Consider the following 18,241-nt stretch of genomic DNA (forward strand, 5'->3'; position numbering starts at 1 on the left):
GTAATCATTGTATTCCCTTTTTCTGTGTTAAGAAAAATACAAACGTTTTCAAGTCAAGTGTGACAATATACATCGCTGTGTAATCTCCAGTAGGTGGGGTAGAAAAAATAGGGAATTTGGCTATTGGCCATCCCACATTGACAAGCTCGACAAACTTGGACTGTACAAAAGGGTTAGAAAGCATTCTGTACCAGATGAGGAAAAATGGGAGCTGTACCAAATCAACATAAAGCAGACATATGGTAATAACACCATAACAGCAACAAATTTATTTCCGTACATAAATAAAATTTTTTTAAATTATAGATGACTTGAACAAATCTTATGCTGCACTTGAACTGTATTTCAAACGCATTGAACTTGCTGACTTAGGCAAAGTTCTTGTTCCACAAAATTCCGACATCCCATCTTTTGATGATGAAATATTGGGAGGTGGACGTAGCAGTCGAATCAGGAAACAAAAGGAAGTTTTCAGCCCACCTCAACCTGCACGGCGTTCCAGGATAGTTGTTGAGCCCAACCCACCAGTACTAACACTTGCTACGCAGAGTAGAGTCACTTATCCGAAGAAGCTATCGTCAAAGGAAGCAGCCGAGGGCAGCAGGGACATAATTTAAAATCCTAGCCCACACTTAAATCTGGATATCATGGTATCGACGAAGACCGAAAACCGTAATGAGAGCAATAAAAACACTTGCTTTTCTGCCAGTAAAAATTTTTTTCATGCTAAAAAACCCTCATGTTGATTCTCACACCAAACATTTTAGAATTTAATGGAGCCACTGTGGAGCGGCCCAATACGCAATGTAGAAAAAGAAATGCAGAGATCCCGGCGGCCAACACTTACGTCGTTGCAAAGCTGGGAAATGAAAATGCATCATCGACGGGTACACCAATAACTTTCTAAGAATAATATTTTTACTGCTCATCATTTCATCATTACGTGTCAAAAAATATTATGCTTTTCGAATGTATGAGGACGACCAAATGGATGACGATAGTGACGATGGAACCACTGTCAACTTGCCAAACAAAAGAGGCGTACAACAATTGTCTTATAATAGATTATGTACTGGATCTGCCATTCGCAACTTGTCACCAAATGAAAATGGAAAAAACATCTACTGATTCTGGTATTTCGTTTACGTTTAAGTATCTGACTTCAATCGCTAATACGTTATTTTTATTGTTAGATGCTATGTCCTTGGACTGGGAACTTGACTCCTTTAATGAAGAAAGTAGTGGACAGCTTCAGGAATTCTAAAAGCTACGAAATTAAGCAGTAGAACCGTCCACAGCACGCTAACAACATTATAAGAAAATCTCATTGCGGAAATGAAATCTTAACATATTCTTACTCATGGAATTTTCTAATCGTTTGTTTTGCTTTCGTGTGTTTCAACGATATATAATTTATCCGACGATGAAGGTGCGACAACATCAACAACAAACAAGAGAAATAAAAAATTCTTAAGATACTGAAGATGCAGCAAAAACAAATTAATGCCATCGCCAAGGGCAGCGTTTATGACGTTGCTGAATCCAGTGCTGTTATGGAAGAGATGCTTTCACTCGATTCAATTAAGAAATATTTAGATTTTCAAGAAAAAATCAAACGAAAGGAACTTCAGTTAGATTTGGTAATTAAAAATCATTGCTTGAATACCCTACACAGACTTACAGACTCGTGTCGTTTTTGTTCTTTCCCTTATTGAGATGAATCTTATAAGAGAAATATAAGGGGCAAACCTTAAAGGTATAGTCAGAGGAGCGTTAGTCATGGTCCTTAGTGACAAGGTCGCTCGCGAGTTAAACTGGAAGGCGGAACTAAGAAAAATCGTCCTGAAAAAAAAACAGATTTGGTGATTCACCTCTAGAAATTGCAATGTTTAGTAAATCTACTTTTTTCATTTTATGTTTTTCATTGAAATCACTCTAGTCAATAACATTTGAAATTCAAAAGCCATCAAATCCATTCCAGCCGTTCAGTTTTAGACCACATTTGAAATAAAGGCTATTGTGACGAAGTGGCTGAGAAAAGCTCCGGAGAGTCACAAATGCGGAAAAGAAACAAAAACGTATACGTCGACGTTAAATGCTTGCTCCCGTGCTTAAATGCTAGTCTTTGTTTTACTCAATTTGTTATTATATTTAAGAAGATGGACAAAAGAGTTTATTGTCCTCCAATATTGGTTTGTTAAATCTTGTCAATTTATTCTTTGAAATAAAGCCCTTTGGGCGCCTTCGGGATTAAAGGTTAGTTTAAGTTGTTATAAATGTTAAATTATAACAAAAGAAACAACGATGTTTTCATTTTGACGTAGGAAATAGTGACATCTAGTTTTTTAATTTTGAATTCGAAAAAAAGTACAAAGGTGCCATCTGTTTTCCAAATATTGGAGCACCCAAAACAGTACAAAATGGCCGATTGTTGACTTTGTTATATACCGCTTGCTTCCTGGATGTCCATAGAATATCTTATAAACGAGAATCTCTCCTGGACATTCTCGTTTGAATATCCCTGGTGGGGACATATGCGTATTCAAGGGATATCCTTTGCATAAAAATCGGGATATAATTTTTTTTCAACATTCTAGGGATATGAGACGGATATACCTGTGCCGCCTGAGATGGTGACAATGACTGTCGCCTATAAGGTCTCGTGCAGCAATGAGTGATCCATATTTCAAGATCTTTTGGATTCAAGAGGATAAAAAGCAAAACTAAATCGATATCCCGAAAAAGAATGTACAAAAGCGCGCTACAGTGGGTTATGTTTAGTTTAATTCTTAAACCACAAACAATACTAAGAAATAACAAGTTACAACATATTCTTCTTTTGAATTGTCGTAGGATGAATTCCATGATCAATAAACAAGAAGAAGGAAGTCAAAGTAACAATAGCTAACCATCAAGAGAACGTTCAAAGTTAACTGATTTTTAGCCTGAATGAAAAAGAGAGCTTCAACTGAAATCAGTGAAGCCGATCACCTTCTTAATACTTGCTTAGATTCACTTGATGATTTGAATTATTTCCCGACGATCAAACAAATTCTCATGTAAGATAAAGATAACACAAATAGGAGTTTTGCATAACTAACTTAAGTAATATTTATTAACAGAGAATTCAACAGTGCCCTTCCGTCATATGCAGCGTGTGAAAGACTTTACAGTACTGTAGGACTGATAGGGGATACCGGACAAATTTTGAACATTGTAACGGGTTAGACAGTAATGGCTTTTTCAAAAGTAGAATTGATTCAAAAAATTTCGATTTTTGATATGTTACTAGATTTAGTGTAAACTTAAATTATATATGGTTTGATTTATATTCTATGGCTATTTTTGCAGTTGTAAAAAATAAAATAAAATTGGGGTAAAATTTTGAAATTTTTTCTCCATTTAATTTAGTATAGTGTCCAAAATATGAAAGTAAAAAGAAAGGTAATAACCCCGGTAGTTAGGTAATGCATTTGTCTACAATACAACAATAAAAAACCAATTTTAGGTCGTAAAGTTATGTCCCAACTTAATTTTGAAAAGAGTTGGGGATTTGGGGTCACTTTGGGCAATTTTTAGGGTAAAGTTGGACACGAATGGGGCGTAGAGGGAGAGGAGCCAATAACTTTTTACAACCTGAAAACAAACTACATGGTCATAAATTTACTTAACAGGGCAATAAATATGAATTATTGATTATCGATTCATTTCGTTCCGCCCTTCTATCTTTTCCATCTTAAATTAATTTTATTTTCCGTGTATAAAAATTTCTTTATTTTTGAATTTACATTTACCAAATTTAGTTTTTACTATTATTGCCTTAATCTTCTTTTCTGTAATATTTTAAAAGTTTTGGTCTATCCTATCCTCCCGTAATGACCCCGTCCAACCTGGAAAATGTGATTGTCCAAGTTAACCCCGGGTAGGACAAGAAAGACCGAGAAATTCTAATCTTTAGACCTTGTCTTTTTTTCGTAAAAAAACAGTGAAAATCAGGAAAAGGGGAATAAAACAAAGAATAATATGTAAAAAAAAATTATCGCTATAGGGGGATAGGAGATACAAGAGAAAAACCGGAGTCCAGCATGGGTCCGGTCTCCCTATGTTCTTATAATTTCTAAGAGACCCTTTGGCATAATACTATCACGTGGTTAATGACCACGCTATGCAATCCAGCTGGCATTTAGTACAACCGGACGTATGACATAAGATCCATTCATATATAGTTGCCATGTATTCTTGTATCGCTCTCAGTCTTACTCTTCCTGCCATTTAATACAACGTAGTGTTACAATACGATCTGTTGATTCCCACCCAACCGTTATGTCTTTCCAACAAAAATAAAGATGGTAATAAGATGTTTTTCCTGGGAGCCAGGTTATCTTTAATACTAAAAGGACCTAACGTTGACAACAAAGAGGAAATTAATGTATTGGTCACTATGTCGAAATGCTTACAGCGTAACTCAAAGGAGTGTGATGTTAATGCATCTGATCTAAGAGCCGTTTTGGAATACAAGTTGCTAAAGGAAATATCCATTCGATATGTAAATCAAATTGACGAACCTGCTAATTTAGATTTTGTTAAAGACATTTTGATATATGACTCGTGCTGGTATATATTGCACACTCGAAAAAGTTTCACGAAGCTAGAGGACTGCTTTAAATCGGTTCGATGTGAAGAAATTGACTTACCTCCTAATTTCAGTTCAGATCCCTATACGACAAAACGTAACCATGGTAAACTGGTTTTTACACATGTTGCAATGTTTTAAACATTTCGTTTGTTAGAAAAGATAATTGAATCCTGTTAACGACAGAAGTCGTTAGTGATTAAATGTAATTTAATTTTCGTTTTTTCTGTATGTGTGTTTGTGTAAGTTTGCGTTATAGCCGAGGGGCAGACAAGTCTGAACTTGTCTGACCTTGGCTGAACTAACCTGTTGTTTTTTGTAAAAGGTTACCCTCCCTTACACTTACGCCACCCCATTTACACCTAAAAGCTAATTGTCGCGTTAGCGCCCTTCTTTTTTTTCCCCCTCCCCTGCATTTCCGCCGTAGTCGATGACGGAGGAAAATGCAGCAACGAGGTTTAGTCTGAATCGTTTTCGTGGTGGTAGCAGTCGCAACCTGTCGCCCCAATTTTCCCGTGTTGTAACCTCGTGTCGTGTTTGAATACATCGCAGCGTGGCCCTTTTGGCCTCTGAGTTAGCCACATCCCGTCTTCGTCGTTTTACTTCGGTGGTTAACATTTTGGTGCATCGACCGGGAAATTCATCGTTCGTGTTTATCTTCGCCATCACCTATCCGTTCGCGTGGCCATTCATCCCTGGGTATCCCGGCTCATCATTTGAACACTTCAATCATGACGTAAGCATTGTTAGCTGGCATAGTTTTGTCCGACCTATTGTGGTTGGTAAATTCTTGTCATGTTTTTGCTTATCTCGTCCTATTTACCATCGTCGATACCTTTTCAGGGCCGTCGATTGGTAATTTTCGGTGTCCAACACACATTTGCAATCGTCGATACTTTACAGGGCCGTCGATTGTTCCTTTCGTTTTCGTCTGTGCATATTTCAATCGTCGATACCTTTACAGGGCCGTCGATTGTTTTTTTCGTTTTTCGTCTAAACACCTTTACAATCGTCGATACCTTTACAGGGCCGTCGATTGTTAATTTCGTTTTCGTCTGTGCTTATTTCAATCATCGATACCTTTACAGGGCGGGGGGCGGATGGGTGAGTTGGATAAGGCGTCACTTGGTGATCGGGGCACCTTGAGATCCGAGTTCAACTCTCCTGGTGAGCATAGTTGCTCCCACATCCGGGCACGCACCACTACACGGACAGTTCACACCTCTTCCTAACAAATCGCCTAACAAATCGCCTCACAAGTTCGCATATAAATGATGGTACTTCCATCGCCCTCTTCCACACAAAATACACACTACAACATTTACACTGCTCATATGAAAAACAGCCCAATAACTCGCCAAAAACTCAATCGCCAGTGCTATTTGTGGCCTTCATCAGAAGACCCGTATCCGTGACGGTATTCCCGCAGCGGAGGCACTCTAAACATAGTCAAAACAAACCTTTACAGGGCCGTCGATTGATCTTTTCGTTTTTCGTCTATGCACATTTACAATCGTCGATACCTTTACAGGGCCGTCGATTGTTGATTTCGTTTTCGCCAGTCTCTAATATTTTCAATCGTCGATACCTTTACAGGGCCATCGATTGTAAATTCCGTTTTCGTCCGTCACATTTTCAATTGTCGATACCTTTACAGGGCCGTCGATTGTTAATTTCGTTTTCGTCCGTCACATTTACAATCGTCGATACCTTTACAGGGCCGTCGATTGTTCGTTCCATTTTTCGCCCGTTTCTCTCATTTTCAATCGTCCATACCTTTACAGGGCCGTCGATTGTCAATTTAGTCTTCGTCCGTCTCTCTAATTTTCAATCGTCGATACCTTTACAGGGCCGTCGATTGTTAATTTCATTTTCGTCCTTCTCACACATTCTCAATCGTCGATACCTTTACAGGACCGTCGATTGACAATTGCCTTTCCGTCCATCTCGCTTATTCTCAATCGTCGATACCTTTACAGGGCCGTCGATTGAGAATAATTTTCGCGTTTTTGTGTGAGCTGTTTATCGTCGATACCTTTTCAGGGCCGTCGATAATTACCAATTGAATCTCTATTTGATTACTTTAGTAAAACCGCTTAAACATTCCGCGAAAGAAAAACTCCGATGCGGCTAAGCTGAAGAATAAGCTGATCCGCAAAGGCATTCGGCAGTAACGATACCGTTTCCAGCATTTGAAAGATCGTGAACCTGCTTACCGAGAGACGGCAAGCGAAACAACAGCAAGACTAATTGCTCAGCGGAAACCAACCAAAGACATGCAAGCTGTTATTCTTCCTTCTCCGCCTAACTAAATATTTAAGGTTTAATTACACACAGTTTTCCGGTCAACTTTAGTTATTTAGAGTTGCCTACACTGGAGCTGCTTCCGAAAATTCCAGCTTCCCTAAAAGTAGCTGAATTTATCCTGAGCTCAGCACCGATCAATCCGCCCAGCCCATTCCGTCCGTCAGTGGAGCCGATCGCTCCACTACAAGCAACTGACCCAACTCCGAGTCGCATACGGCTGGATTATTTCCGTCCCACAACTTGAAGAGAGATCGACATCCAACCACCAGAACCACCGGAAGCTTTGAGGGCAGCTTTAGCTGAATCCGCTCAATCACGCTGGAAGACTGGACCGCGGCTAGCGGATTTTATTTCCCGGCCATCACCGAAGAAACCTCGTTTCTATCGGCCATATAGTCCGTGACCAGTCGAGCAGCTTCCGGACCCCAAACTCCTCCAGGTGTTCCAGAGTCGGAGCCGGACGACTTCATCCCTAACCTTGCTGATTGTGAAGTCAGAAGTGAGGTTGGAGAAACTGAGGAACCTGCACCTGCTGAACCAGAACAAACCGTTAGGAGTTGGAGAATTCGTAACACAAGGACCCAGATCGTTAGCACGGTAACCTCAAGACAGCTTTTCCGAAAAACTGACAAACGTCCTCGAAGAGAATAATTGATTTAAATATTGTATGGTAATTCCCGTGCCGGTTGAACAATATAAAAGTGAAATTGAATTCCATCGCTTCAACTTGTCTTATTATAACGAATAGAGCGAAATCATCAAGTAGAAGAAACTTTAAGTTTACATTAAGCTTATTTACCTAGCGAAATGTCTCAACCACGGACACGTGACGGCAGCATAACTAGCATGCCAGATATTGGTATTCCAGTTCATCGTAACAGAAACGATACTGGAGTTGGCAGTCAAAGTGGATCAACAGAATCCAGCAACCGAGTATCCCTTACACCGCAAGAACGACTTCGAGCAATTAAGGTGGCACGGGTCGAACAAGACACATTAGTCGTTATCCTTGAGCAACAGTGTCGTGAGATAGAGCAGCTGATTAGTAACCATGGGCGCCGTTCCTTACTAAACCATATTAATACACAGATCCATGGTCGTTTGGATCAAGTGCGAGATGTCCATTTCTTGTACAATCAAAGATTATGGGAAACCAAGAAGCCGATGACAGATGCCTATAATTATATTATAAGTATCGAGATTCGAGTCCGAGGAGTATCACAACAGGTAGATCATTACCTTGATGATCGACGTAACTCGCCAGCTTCTACTGCCAGTCGTGCTACACGGAGCCAAGCTGATGAAGAATCTTTCTTCACCATGGATGAATATCCTTACAGTTCACGGCCGCAAACGCCTGATCCGTCGTTAAGGCAATCAATGGACAGAACTAACGATCGATGTAGATTCGAGACCTCTCGACCTGTATCAACGATTGGGAGCCCGCCCACGTCTGAGTACAATCCTAGACCATTACAGCAAGCGGGGAGAGGTGGTCCACCACCTCCTTTAATGCCATCGTTCAGCAGCGATGATTGGATTAACAGGCGTAAACCTCCACCAAGGGGAGCTTCAGTGGGGTTCAGCCCAAATTGGCCAATGAATGCGTTACCACATATAAAGATCACGCCATTCAATGGTGATCCAAAGGAATGGCCAACCTTTATCTCTTCGTTTAGGGACATGATCCATAATGTGGTACCATCGGACGCTCAACGCCATGCTTTCTTAAAGCAGTTGCTCACTACAGAAGTTCGTTCCTACATAGCCGAATACTTGGACAATCCGTCCACTTATTATGATGCCTTAGTAAAACTGAAAAAGCGATATGGTCAACCACAAGTGGTTGCTCGGAGCCATTTGATGGCTCTTATGAATCTTCCATCGATCCGAGATGATGATTCAGAGGCACTAGCCAAGCTCAATCGAATTCTTCATGGAGCCATGCATGCCCTGAGGACCGGCGGATATGAGCAAGACTTGGAATCGGGAATGACTCTGAAACACGTCGTCTCCCGTTTACCTCCACGAATGAGAAGTAGCTGGGGTGTGAAAGTGTACCGGATGACTCCAACACGAGCTACTCTCAAGGATCTAGCAAAGTGGATAGACGAGATGGTGATGGGTGAATTGATGACCAGGCCGTCTACTCATAGATCACCAGCTCCACAGAAGGAAAAGAAAGCGGGAAGTGCTAAGCCTTCCACCAAACCAACTCCTCTCTTTGGTAAAGGTCCTGTTGTTTTTCACACCTCCACAACTCCACCAGTCAAGAAACCGCAGCAAAGTCCTCCCTCTGAGAGTAATTCGTCATCGCTGAAGAAAGGCGTTATTAAGAAGTGCATTTATTGTGATAATGCCCATTCGATAAAAACCTGTTCCACATTCAAAGATCTAGACGTTGCAACTAGAGTGGAGTGGGTAAAAGAGAAACGATTATGTTTCAGGTGTCTGATTGGAACACATCGGGGAACTGAGTGTCCCACCGAAATCGTCTGCAACATTGGGAACTGTGGTCAACGACACCACCCTCTATTGCACGGAGCACTTCGAGTTTATCCCGCGAATGCTTCAACCACTAAAAATGCAGGCCAGCTATCAGCAAAATCGTCTGATGGTCGTGCAATGACCATTAAAAACAGGGATACGGCTATCAACACTTCCCTAGCTATCGTTCCTGTGTTACTTCAAGCTAACGGGGTGGAAATAGAAACTTTCGCTTTTCTAGATCCAGGAGCAACCGTTAACTTAATTCGAGAGGATGTAGCTAAAAAGCTCAAATGCAAAGGGAATGCAAGGAATGTATCCTTTGGCTTGTTTCACGGCCAAGACCCACAGTTTCAATCAACTACGGTTAGTTTGACTGTTAAGGCTCGTGATAGATCTTTCGAATCGGTTTTTAAGCAGGTTTCTACTGTGCCGACTCAGTACCTAAAGTTACCATGCCCACCGAAGGAGTTAATGGAGATCCGAAATCGTTACCCTCATCTCAAAGACGTAAAATTGGTTGATGTTGGAGAACCAACCATCCTTATTGGAGCGGGAAACCAATGGCTGCACTTACGTCTCGATGAAAGACTACCTCCTGTTGGAACCGACGCTCTCTTTGGTTTATTGACGCCATTTGGTTGGACTTGCGTTGGCGATCTAACATTAGGGACGCAGCAGCATGATTCAACGGTTTGTCGTTCAAACAAACCACTGATGACGGTGCAAAAACTCTGCTACCTTGTACAAGAATCACCGAAGGAAGCACTACTTTTACGTCAAGTCGAGAAATTGTGGGAAACGGAAAGCTTTCCAATTGTAACTCCGGCTCAACCGCTAGAATCAACCGAGGATAAACTAGCGAGGAAGAAACTCGATGCAACTATTCAATTCGACGGAGCCAGGTATGAAGTAGGTCTACCATGGGTTTCAGATGCTATCGCATTACCCGACAATTACAATAGTGCATTGCGTCGACTTTTCTCTATCGAAAACAAATTCGTTCACAATTCTAATTTTGCTGAGAGATACAAAGCCGTAATCGATGACTATGTGGCAAAGGGATTCGTGCGGCCTCTCAAGGAAAGTGAATTGAAGGGCACCTTTGGGAGAAATTGGTACCTTCCCCATCATGGAGTCGTAAATCCTCGAAAACCCGAAAAGGTTAGGGTGGTCTTCGACGCTTCGGCCAAGTACCAAGGAATTGCACTTAACGAAGTTCTGGTAAAGGGTCCCAACCTTATCAACGATATAGGTGCTACCCTTCTACTCCTTAGAGAAAAGCCGGTGTCCCTATCTGGGGATATTCAGTTAATGTTTCTTCAAGTTGGCGTGAAGAAAGAAGACCGTTCCGCTCTACGATTCCTGTGGCGTACACCTGGTTCTCGAAAAAGACCCACCGTATATGAAATGCAGCGGCAAATCTTTGGATCGGTTTCATCCCCTTTTATCTGCTCCCAAGTGCTTCGACATATTGCTGACCTACATCGTGAAGAATTTCCTGAAGCCGCTGAACGAGTCTACAAGAGCTTCTATGTAGATAACCTTCTGAATTCTTTTTACACCGAAGAGGAGGCTAGTCGAGCGATTAAAGACTCAAAAGCATTGTTGAAAAGGGGAGGATTTCATCTGAACCAATGGCTCTCTTCATCTCGACGGGTACTGTCTCGTGTTCCAGAAGGTGATCGTAATCAACCTCGCCTGAATTTGGATCTAGAAGATTTACCTACGGAGAGAACCTTAGGCGTTTTATATGACAGCGAAAACGACAGCTTCATTTTTAATGTTAAAACCGACGTCGAAGCGAGCACTAAGCGTCGGATCTTGAGTGCATTGTCCACCTTGTATGACCCACTGGGGTTCTTAACACCAGTGATCCTAAGCGCCAAAAGAATTCTACAAGAATTGTGGCTTGTCGGTGTTTACTGGGATGACCAAGTTCCCGAACTAATTCAACACCAGTGGAACAAATGGACGACTAATCTTAGCCAGCTCGAAGCATTCAAGGTACCGCGAGCGTTAACTTCGTCCAGTGACATCCAAGACATTCAGCTGCATGCCTTTTGCGATGCATCCACCGTCGGGTTTGGCTCTGTAGTATACCTACGAATAGTCTACCACAATAATATCGTCGCCGTAAATTTCGTTACGTCAAATTCCCGCGTGGCACCCCTTCGTCCGCTGACTGTTCCGAAATTAGAACTCCAAGGAGCAGTTGTGGCACTATGCCTTGTGAAGTTCGTCCAATCGATCCTGCGTATTCCAATCAATCAAATCATCTATTGGTCTGATTCTAAAACTGTCCTTTAGTGGATAGCCTCAAAGACATGTCGCTTTCAGACGTTCGTCGCCAATCGAATATCCAAAATCTTAGAGCATTCTCTGCCAACGCAACGCATTTTCAACATATTGGCAAAATCTACGAAGAAGATTCATTTCAGAACTATATAGAAAAATTTTCTAAGTGTCACTTACTACCAATTTTCTGTGATGTTCACCGCAATCAAAGTTAACCTTATGTAATAAGAGAAAATGTTGGACTGATTATTTTGAGTCAAAACGACTAATAGATCTGTTGCTGACAGAAGCATCGGCATTTGTTAAAAAAATTCGAAACTGCGCCAACTCATTTGATTTTCTTTAACTGTTTCATTCCCTTTAAGGCATTCTATCTCATGCAAGTCGTTGTACAAAAAAAGTGATAAAACGTATATAAAAAAATGTATGTAATATAGTAAATAATATAATAAATTGTAATAATAGAATAAAGATATATGTTAAAAGTAAAAAAGGGAATAAATTGTTATTGAAAAATACCCACTAACGTGTTAGTGTTTGTTTTCGAACTTCAATATATTCTTTATTTTTCACGTATCGTCAGCTCCTTTCGTTCCTTATTGCTGTTGCGATTGCTGTTAAAGTTTTCAAACACATTTCACGATTGATGCATTCGTTGTAGTGCATCACACACCCACCGGAGGCTCTGATTGCTATTTCCGAAATTAGTTACAAGGACCGACGATTTTCCACACGGCGTGGAACAACCAGGGTTCTCTGACTGAACCAACGAATAAAGTCGAGTGTATTACACTTTTTATGCAACATATCGCGTAACAGTCAAATAGAGTTGCAACGAGCGGGTCGACCCTATTGCCATTTCGGTTCGCAATGGCAATAGCCATAGAGGGCTATTGCCATTTCAGTGTTAAAACCCCATCTATCGGCGTTGGCCGTAGATAGTGATAGAATAACTGCCGTTGCCGTTGGTGGCCGTTGGGCCTTCCTTACTTATTTTATTTGTTTGTTTATTATTTACAAACATTTAGTTTGATGGTTAAATTGAAATTCTCATTGAATATTCATTATCTAAGGTATAGTTTAACATATTCCTTGAATTTTAACAAAGCCATATATACCACATGATTGAAGGCATAGAATAACTTAATATTTTTGACAGACTTTCAGCTTGTTTTGAGAAACATGAGAGTTGAGACAGAACTAACTTGTTATCAATGGTGAGACAGAACTAACTTGTTATCAATGGATAATATGGATTCAAATTCAGGTGTTTATAGACATATTGTTAATAGACTATGCTTTCTGACCATTCATGCTTTTAGTAATGATGACTAACTTGCTTTATTTTTTTGACAGACTCTGCTCGTTTGGACAACTCTTCAGAGCTGACACAGAGCTAACACAGAGCTAACTTGTTGTCAATGGATTGACAATGGATTCAATTTCAGGTGTTTATTGTCACACATCATACATTTCATTTAATGATGACTAACTTGCTTTATATTTTTGACAGACTCAGCTCGTTTGGACAAACTCTTCAGAGCTGACACAGAGCTAACTTGTTGTCGATGGATTGACAATGGATTCAAATTCAGGTGTTTATTGTCACACATCATACTTTTACATTTCATGTAATGATGACTAACTTGCTTTATATTCTTTATATTTTTGACAGACTCTCAGCTTGTTGTGAGAAATTCTATTGGTTGGCGTAACAGTTCTATTGGTTGCGTAACTTTAATGCATTATTGTTGTTTGTGCCTTCATGAAGAATGATTATGGATCAGCCTATTCTGTAACCTGTTGGCTAACATGCATGGGATTTTGTTGACCTTGTTGTTGACGATTTTTGTGTGATCTTCCTATTTAAGCTCATATAAGATATAACCATTTCTTCTCGTTTGCATTTCTTATGCTTAATTTCCTGTATAAAGTTATACCGATATGTTTAAACTCTGTAACTCGGGGTCATTAAGTTATTCAACTCATCTATTGAATGTAAAACTAAAAATATTTCACAATAATAAGAATTACAAATATTTCACAAATTTCTCATTGAATCAATGCTTATTACGGTTGTCACGAAATCGAATGTAAATTAGTAGCAGCTCAGTTAGTCAATAACGAATGAGGTTAGCATCTAATATGACTGAGGCATTTTACAAAATGATTTCATCGATATTGTAATCTTTTTAAATGAACTCTTTAGTGCTGTCGCCTTTTTCTATAGTTTTAAAGAAACGCACAAACGAATTCGTAGTGTTAACTGGCATTTACCTTTACTACCTTCGGATATTATACAAATGTAAGATTTATAATTATTATGGTGCATTCAATTGTTTTCTATTCACACATGTGTTTGCGACGTAACGCGTTAAAACTTTCAAGTAAAGATGATTTACGTTACGATGACACAGTCCGAGTTATACGAAACCCGTCCATCACTCAAGCAGTTCTAGGAAAAAGCTATGTAGGTAATAAGCTGCGACCTTGACCATATTCTTGTAACCTGCTACAGGTTCAATTCATAGAATGTACATTTCGAAATTTTATTCAGTAAGTGAAAAGTAAACTTCGGTAAAATTCAGTTATTCACGCAATGTGTAATAGTGGAATTTGTTTTATATAAACAAAAAGTGAATCACGTTGCGGTTAATGTTGCTGAAATTCAACCTATTGTCCCTTTCCTTCGCATAGTTTTTCCACGAACTACTTGATTCGACCTTCAGCGGTTACGCTCGACAAGACCAAGGTGTCAACACGCACCTTTGGGACTACCTGCCTTTAACAAGATTGGATAACAATTTTTTATGCCGATGCCGACAAAAGGCAATTGCTGAAGCTAGGATCAAGATGGGCGGGGGCAGATAGAGAAAAATGGTGGGCATCTTAAAAATCAATCGCATTCCATATTTCAAGCATAGTAGATCATTCGATTTTGCTCCAAGTTTATCAGTTTACCAAATTTGCTTGTTTTTCTCGTTCTACAACGGTTCGACATGGATATAGAAACGCTTCACATAGGTCGTTTTTTTTAAACGATGGAAGATGTGGACGCATATGTACAGCAACTGCGACAAGTGTTTTTCTATCCTTTGGTCGTTCAAAAATGCACTGTGTCAGCTCACAACAAAAAGGTTAGTAAACTCGACTTAAACTTACTATTTAAAAAATATCGGACGTTAACTGATTCATAAAACAGTCAGGGTCAAAGAAGGTTGACGATGAACGCTGGAAATATTATTCTGCCAAGATTCTTTGTTCGCATCATGAAAATCATCGAAACCGTTCGAAAGGATTGCGCCCTAATCAGAAAGTCTACGCATGCAATTGTCCATATACATGGTATGTCTCTTTGAATGTCCGTCAACAAAAGTACGAGGTCATTTCGTGCAATCTTGAGCACGCAAACCATCCCGTTTCCGAAGAACTCATCGCTACCTACGGGGAGAAAAAGTATGTAACTTTGCTGATGAATCACAATTGAACAAAGATTAACAGATTGCTTTATATTTTAGACATCTAGATCCTGCTGCTTTAGAATACATCACTGATGCAACGCGTGACGGCGCAATCCCCTTAAAAGTACGGAAGCGCGTGTATGATGAGTTTAACGTTGTTCTCAAACCTAAGACTATACAGAACATTAAGCAGAAAGTGATCGGTAAAGACATTATGTCATTTACTTATAATTGGTATTCAATTAAAACTTGTTGCAATTTAGGACTGCCACGAGATGAATGGAAGAATACTGTAGAACTATTAGACGCCTTTCGTGAACGACCAGGAAACGTAGTTAAAATAGTTCACGACGAAGACAATGAAGTAGTACAGATTTTCATCCAGTCCCAAGAGCAAAGAGAATTATTTAAGAAATTTGGTGAAGTGGTGGAGATCGACGGGACATATAAAGTGGACAAAGCCGGGATGCCCTCTACACAATTGTTATAGAAGATAATTTTGGCATTGGACAACCTATTTGCTACATGTTTCTCCGCGAGGAGACGACAGCTAGCATTTTCGCTGGTCTAGAGATTTTCACCAAGGTAATCCTTTTAATGAAAACCAAAAATCTAAATTGCTAAATATCCATGAATTTCTTAGCACAACGACGTCAGCAAGACGAAAGTGGTTCTTACCGACAAGGATTGCAAAGAGATGAACGCCGTAGAACGCATTTTCACCTCAGCGTCTTTGAAATTGTGCCTTTTCCACGCGTTGGCTGCTGTTGACAAACGTCTCGTCCAAGCCAAGTTAAGCCGGAATCTCCGGGAAGAGATATACCAACAGTTCAAAGAAGCCGTCTACGCTGGATCTGAAGAGAAAATAAAAGAGGTCGAGGAATACCTGTGTGGATTAGGTAATCAAATTATTCAACTTACCGGAAATCTTTATTTTAAAAAAGGAATTTTTTAGATGAAGATGACGACGACGGCACGTACGACGGACTTGGGCATTATTTCGAAACCAATTGGTTTAATATTACAGAATATTGGGCCGTTTTTATAGAAGAACTCTATTCATGATGGACAATCACACGACGAACAGAATCGAACGGTATTCACGTCCCTACATATAAATCAATAAATATTACTACCACTTGTCCATAAATAGGTATCATTCACTTTTAAAGAAAAACTTACGTAATCGGCAAGTAAGATTTCCCGAGCTGATACAAGTATTGCTTGACATTAGCCAAATGAGAGAGTTTGATCGAAAAAAGAAAGGAAATGAGTTGAAAATTCGATTTCCGGTTCAGAAGTTGCATCCTATCATGGAGCGGTTACGTAAAATCTATACGCCTTATGCGGTGGATCGGGTAATTGAACAATTCAAGGCGACAACTACATCCTACAGCATAATTGAGGTAACTTTAATATAAATTGTTAGTGAAATAACTTAATCAACACTGTTTACTTGCCAGGATGGGAACCAATTAATCACAGCAACCAACACTGGCCGTTACACTGCTAATTTGGATTTGACTAGTTGCTCCTGTACTTTCTTCAATAATTTTGGACTTCCGTGTCGACACCTCTTATTCCTATCTGATAGAGCGGAGATTTTACTGCCAGTAGAAGATTTCAATAGGAGAAGGCGCATGAGCGATGACGAGGTAAAATGAAATCAAACAAAGTTAGTTATCTTATTACCTTTAATAACTTCGTTTCTGTTTATGTTTAGGACGAGGATTCACAAGACGAACACCCGGAAGCTTGGTCACCGGTCGTAATTCAACAACGAAGAAATCGAGATCGAGTCACTTGAGAAGACATGTACAGCAGAGCCCTTCAATTAGCCAAAACCTTGGCTAATGAACTTCAAAATATACCCTTGCCTGCCTTCGAGGGATACCTCCAAGTACTGGAACAGGTCAAGTTATGCATCCGACGGAATGAGCCTATGCATCTAATAATTGGGGGTATGAGATCTTTTTGACAGTTAAATATTTAAATTTTACCTAATATAAAACTCTGGCAGATCCAATCGTTCAAACTCAAAGAGATCCAGTCGTTCAAGCTCCGGCAGATCCAGTCGTTCGAGCTCCGGCAGATCCAGTCGTTCAAGCTCCGGCAGATCCAGTTGTTCGAGCTACGGCAGATACAGACGCCCGAATGACATCAATCTACTTGGACCACTCTTATGGCCCAATAGAACCTCCATCAGAAGCTGCAGATGACCAGCAAAGTAGTTCTGATGAGAACCGGGAGCCAAAAAGACCAAGAGTAGAAGACGATTTGATGATGCTTATGCTCCCCAACACCAAAACTCGAGCTGGGCGACCGAAAGGAACCAGACGGCTGGATCATCATAAAAATGCCCCTAAGCAATTCGAAAAAAAAGGGCAGATCAAAAACTAAGTAAAATCATTGATTCCTTTTACTCACCAACACGCAATAATTATTTTTCTTTGATTGCAGTATTCCTGACTTGGTTTATCGGACGGGAAAAAGCCGAATAAATACTTCTTTCGAAGCACATTGTAACTGAAGAGATGGTCTTTCAGATGCCTGCGCAAGTCAGCAGTGCAGTCCAAAATCCTGAGTTAAAGTTGGAAGAATTCCGAAAGTTGTTTGATGAAGATGCATGGGCGTCAGTCCTACAAATGGGTAATAATTTAAACTGAAAACGAATAATTCCATTTTAAATACTTTTACTTACAGTTGAAACGAAGAAACAGATCAACACTTTTCACTGTCATTGCAAGAAGGAAAGCAAGAAGGATGATGGTGGAATACAGTGCCACTCTTGTCTTCTCCTTTGTCACCGAAAATGTGAAAAACTGTCGCCTGGAGAAGTCATAAGAAGTAAATATTATACATGTACTTTGTGTTACAAACTGGCGAAATAAATATCCACCATTAAGGTTTTTTACAAGCTTAAGTAAATGTAATTGTTCGTTCTTCGTTGATTTGCTGTCATCACAACGTAATTAAGAATTATAAGAAATGTTTTTTTCCGATGCTACAATGCATGAATTGAAAATAAGTTAAATGACATTTCCTTACGTCGTAC

General features: G+C 39.9%; 1 protein-coding gene and 2 long non-coding RNA genes across 3 annotated transcripts; 2 read left to right on the forward strand and 1 right to left on the reverse strand.

The window, feature by feature from the left end:
* The first annotated feature begins 7,747 nt into the window (after window positions 1–7,747).
* Window positions 7,748–11,737, forward strand: LOC123475705. Its single transcript, XM_045178701.1, has one exon. The coding sequence runs from the start codon at window positions 7,748–7,750 to the stop codon at window positions 11,735–11,737; it is 3,990 nt and encodes a 1,329-aa protein (XP_045034636.1).
* Window positions 11,738–12,912: 1,175 nt separating this feature from the next.
* On the forward strand, window positions 12,913–13,320 carry LOC123475902. Its single transcript, XR_006651446.1, has 3 exons — window positions 12,913–12,992; window positions 13,082–13,173; window positions 13,239–13,320. It is a non-coding gene; the product is annotated as an uncharacterized LOC123475902 (long non-coding RNA).
* Window positions 13,321–15,835: 2,515 nt separating this feature from the next.
* On the reverse strand, window positions 15,836–16,769 carry LOC123475852. Its single transcript, XR_006651349.1, has 4 exons — window positions 16,643–16,769; window positions 16,369–16,576; window positions 16,108–16,294; window positions 15,836–16,040 (listed from the first exon to the last, which is right to left on the reverse strand). It is a non-coding gene; the product is annotated as an uncharacterized LOC123475852 (long non-coding RNA).
* Window positions 16,770–18,241: the final 1,472 nt, after the last annotated feature.

The sequence above is a fragment of the Daphnia magna genome, linkage group LG9, assembly GCF_020631705.1.
Source record: "Daphnia magna isolate NIES linkage group LG9, ASM2063170v1.1, whole genome shotgun sequence".
Taxonomy (NCBI): Eukaryota; Metazoa; Arthropoda; class Branchiopoda; order Diplostraca; family Daphniidae; genus Daphnia; species Daphnia magna.